Source organism: Cebidichthys violaceus, unplaced genomic scaffold, assembly GCF_023349555.1.
Source record: "Cebidichthys violaceus isolate CVI_PGR_0920_01 unplaced genomic scaffold, fCebVio1.0.p SCAF_1, whole genome shotgun sequence".
Taxonomy (NCBI): Eukaryota; Metazoa; Chordata; class Actinopteri; order Perciformes; family Stichaeidae; genus Cebidichthys; species Cebidichthys violaceus.
In genome coordinates this window covers 2,584,929-2,589,685 of record NW_027176262.1, presented here as the reverse complement: position 1 = coordinate 2,589,685, position 4,757 = coordinate 2,584,929, and the positions used below count along the sequence as shown (strand labels likewise).

At 45.2% G+C, this 4,757-nt stretch overlaps 1 protein-coding gene across 1 annotated transcript in view; it reads left to right on the top strand.

Annotated features, from left to right (window-relative positions):
* Positions 1-707: 707 nt before the first annotated feature.
* Positions 708-4,757, top strand: part of LOC137869034 (solute carrier family 12 member 9-like) — a 6,039-nt gene continuing 1,989 nt past the window's right edge. The window contains exons 1-3 of the mRNA XM_068706128.1: positions 708-976; positions 2,643-2,789; positions 4,094-4,757. The exon at positions 4,094-4,757 is cut by the window's right edge and continues 1,989 nt beyond it. Coding sequence (XP_068562229.1) covers positions 820-976; positions 2,643-2,789; positions 4,094-4,757 — 968 coding nt within the window. The 5' untranslated portion in view covers positions 708-819. The remainder of the gene's footprint in view (positions 977-2,642; positions 2,790-4,093) is intronic.

Sequence of the window (4,757 nt, the reverse complement as noted above, 5' to 3'; positions counted from 1 at the left end):
CAGCTCGTTCAAGTAATTGAAATCACTCTGATCCGGTCCACACCTCTGACGCGGCCAGATATCCGTCTTGTTGGGAGCTTTTGGGGATTTTATTTTTTGCGTTTGCCTTTAATCCCAAAAGAAATCCCATAAATATTGGGACACGGTTTAGTGAAATAATACGAGAAAAACAAATGTATAAGAGAGAAAATGAGACCGGATGCAAACAAACATCTAAGATTATCAATACACTGTGTTGTAGAAATCTACATGAACATACTATCTCAACAATGATCACAATAAATTATGTTTATTGTGATGAGATTGTTTAGCAACTGTTTGGAAGCTTATAATCATATCACATCATAAGCAGATGAAGTTGTGAGGGAATTGTAGATTTTTCAAATTTACAACAAAAGAACAATAGTGAGTTCTAATCCAAGCTAAATGCTGAAGTTCAAAGTTCTTTATAACCATTCCGTCACCCATTGGGTTGTAGAAATATGTTTTTTTAAAGTCTTGAGTTTGGCAATTTGGTTGTTAGCAATTTTAGCTTTAGAGGCAAAAATGGCCATATTTAGACGAGCGGCCGGAGCTGGGCGGGGCCACATGTTACCAGCTAACGCTAGATGACCTGTCAATCACTGTGTAGCCCCGCCCCTAAAGCATCCCCTGCTTTATGGTCTGTTTGACTCTAAATGGACCATAATGTACTAAATGAACATCATGCTGTATTGAAGAAGACTTGAAACTAGAGATTGAGACCATAAACTCATTTTCTCATAGACTTCTATACACACTCAATTGTCTCGTCCCCTGTAGGTGCGCAAGTACCTGCTGATGCTGGACGTGAGGAAGGACCACGTCAAATTCTGGAGGCCTCAGGTCCTGCTGATGGTCTCCAACCCTCGCAGCAGTGTGGGCCTCATCAAATTCATCAACGACATCAAGAAGAGCGGCCTCTACGTGTTGGGACACGTCCAGCTCGGAGATCTCAGTAAGGACACGGACTCGCCATTAAGTCTCTGATTGTGTTTGCTGTTATATTATATTTACTTTAAAAAACCTCTACACGGAATTCAGAGCAAATCTACGATCAAGGGATTGCCTCCGCACTGCTTTCAACATGGCAGTGACTGAGCCGGCGGCTAGAAGCTAACGGTGCTAGCAGCTAACGGTACTAGAAGCTAACGGTGCTAGAAGCTAACGGTGCTAGCGGCTCCAACAGTGCAAACAATGAGTGCAGGCAGAGCTAACAGCGATTACCTGAGAAGGGTAACCGGAGGCTCTATAGTCAGCTTTGAACACCCAACAGTCACGATGGAGTGGACTCTTACTTTGAAACGTTCTCGCAAATTAGGAAACCACATAGCGTTGACTTTCCAAAGTTTTCCGGCGCGACAACATCAGATCATCAGGAGCACTTGAAAGTTCCTTCTGCACCATTTCATCATCTAATCCAGCCCAGCGGGACCCGGCGACTATTAATTATGAGCAAAAAAAACAAATCAGCGATGATGATGGGGCATAATTTTTGGGAATAATTTACCATTATTATGATATTTAGAGGCGGCAATGACAAAAACTAAAAGCTTGTTTGACTTGCCCGTCAACGCTACCGCTGAATTTTTAATAGCAGATCGTTGTACTGCTCTCACTGTAGTAATACCGCCACTTTACTAAAGTGTTTTTCATTAAGGATCGGCTCAAAAGTATCCGTGAGCTCTTTTTTAAAAATGTGTAAGTGTAGGAATTAGCAGAAAGCCTTGTTAGCAGCGCATCCTTTAATGGACCGTCCTCCGTGACGTTGGCTCGTCTGCGGCGGTTCTTATGTTCAGGGAGGAAGTAATCGCACACGCAATCCTCCGGAGGCGTCTCCTTTCTTTTTTGTTTTCTGCAGAGGCACACTAGAGTTTTTAAGGAGCGAGGGTCACTGATTGTTTTCTTTGTCTTTTGAGGATTTTTGTTTTTGGTGGGGGGTTTCATTAATGTGTCGACGGCAGACCGGGGGACTGGCCCTGGACGGGGGAGCTTCAGAATCCAAATCCTCTCGAGTGTTTCACAGTGAAGAAGCGATATGTTCATTAGTCACTGAAGAGCCCTTGAGTACTGATGATGCACTCGGTCCAGAGACATTCATTCACGTAACTACAGTGAAGAGGACTTCGTTGTTGAGGACTCCCAAGTACTTCAAATGTATTTTAAGTTGTCTAGCGGCTGTTTGATTTAAAGCTGAATTCAAAGCAGACTTTGGAGTCTGTAGGCATCCTAACACAGCTCAAACTATCGCTGGGATTGCGTATGAGACTCTAGATGTGGCCTCTGGATTGCTCTCTTCATGCATATTGATGTTGTGGGGTGATTGATCACCTGACTGCCTCTTTGTGCTTCCCTGTATCTTCCTCTCTGTCTCACATTCCGTCCACGCTGTCATCTGTGCTTGCATCTTTCTCTCTCGTTGCATCTTGTTTGTTTCCTCTCTCACGCTGTGCCTCTGATTCCAGCTCTGTCACAACGACTCCTCCACTCTCTCAATTGACTTGTATGTCTTTTGTTTTTTTCGGGCCTTCTCTGAAGCCCCCCAAAACGACTTCTATTGAACTGTCAGCTTCATCTCTCGCCTCATACCTTCTTTGTTGTTGTTTTTTTTTCCTCCCTCCCAGACACTTTACCATCGGACCCCCTGCAGTCCCAGTACGACTCCTGGTTGTCACTGGTGGACCATCTAAACATCAAGTCTTTTGTCAATTTGACGTTGGCCGATTCTGTGCGTCACGGAGTCCAGCATCTCCTCTTCATCTCTGGACTAGGTCAGTGTCACCATCGTCATCATCACAGAATGTCCCAGTTGGTTGTTGTTGCAATTTTCAGGCAGGAATTTTACTTTTGATTTAACTGATTTCTGGAAAAATAAGGTCTTGTCACTGCAACTTCCACTTCAACTTCATTCAGTGTTTGCTCTTTGACCGAAACTATCATCACCTCCATTTTAACCTACATTAGTCATTTTGTTTCAGCTGCCACTTCAGTTTATTTTATTGCTGACAATGAAACTGACACTTCAACTTCTTTCAGTGCTTGCATCTGAATTTAAACTATCATCGCCTCTCTTTTAACTTACATTAGTCATTTTGTTTCAGCTTCCACTTCAATTTATTTCCAGTGCTTACACTGAAACTGACACTTCAACTTCTTTCAGTGCTTACATCTGAATTTAAATTATCATCGCCTCTCTTTTAACCTACATTAGTCATTTTGTTTCAGCTGCCACTTCAATTTATTTTATTGCTGACAATGAAACTGACACTTCAACTCCTTTCAGCACTTCAATTTTAACCGCCACTTCACTTGTTTTCAGTTATTCTGCCCCAGCCGTCATTCACTTCCATTCTAATAGATTTTAACTTCTTTCAGTAAGGCTGTTTTGAGTGCCTCTTTAGTTTCTTTCAGTGCTTCCATTATACCTCGACTTAAATGAAGTGCTTACACTTAAACTTCAACTCATTTGGCACTTTCATTCTAACTGCATTTATAAAGTGCCACTTACATTTCTTACAGTATCTTCTTAAACTGACAATTTGTCTTCATTCACCTGAAACTACACGTCCTCTCAGGGATTTCATTTTCACCACCGTCCAAACTTCTTTCAGTAATTCAACCACTTCAATTGCTTTCGGTGCTTGAAACTTCGGGTACAATATTATGTTCTTAAATACGTTGAACCTTTAGCTGCAGGATTACTGCCATACAAAAGCATTTCAAAAGACTCAACATGTTTCAAATGTTCAGCCCTTACACGCTTTTATAAAATACATTTTTCCTCTCTAGTTTATGTATGTCAGCCTGTTTTCAGATGGGTGTTTTAGTAGTTTTAGTCTTGGTTTTAGCACTACACTAATATTTGAGCATGCTCTCCTCTTCAGTAGCACCCACTCTGAAAAAGAGATTTGACTCTCTAGTTCCTTCCTTGTTATTTGCTGTCGTCCTGCCTTGCAGAGTTGTCACTCACGTCTAACTGAGACCGCTCTCTTCTTCTCTCCGGCTCTTTCTCTTATCTCTTTGCTATTAGATTGCTCATTATTTTCCCTCATGTTGTTGTTCCTTCTCTCCTCAGGTGGGATGCGTCCCAACACCCTCGTCCTGGGTTTTTATGACGACTGTCTTCCGAAGGACAAGCTGATAGATCCGTCTCTCTCCACCGGTCAGTCCGCAGATCCCTCGGACTGCCTTCAGGAGCCCGAGGAACAATCCCCTCTCTTCCTTTTCTCCTCCCTGCGGGGGTCCAGCGACCGGCAGGATTGCGGCGAGTTCGGAGACGGGAAGGTCCTGGGACCCCGAGAGTACGTGGCGATCATCGCTGACGCCATGAAGATGCTGAAGAACGTGGTGCTCGCCCGGTACTTCAACGGCTTCGACCGAGCCCGGGTCCTCTCGCCGCCGTCCTCGTCCTCCGCCGTGTACGTGGACGTCTGGCCCGTCAACCTGCTGCGCCCGGATAGCTGCAGCTACGTGGACACCTGCTCGCTGTTCCTGCTGCAGCTGGCGTGCATCCTCAACATGGTGAGGGCGTGGCGCCGGGCGACGCTCCGCCTCTTCCTGTGCGTGGAGGAAGGGCGGAGCGTGAGGGGCTCGGAGGAGAAGCTGGGCCAGCTGCTGAAGGAGCTGCGGATCAAAGCTCAGGTCTACTCGGTGCCCTGGGACCAGCAGGTGGCGCTCCACTGGCAGCGCCAGGGCGAGTGGGGCAAGAAGCCGTCGCCGCTGCAATCCCCCGACACCAC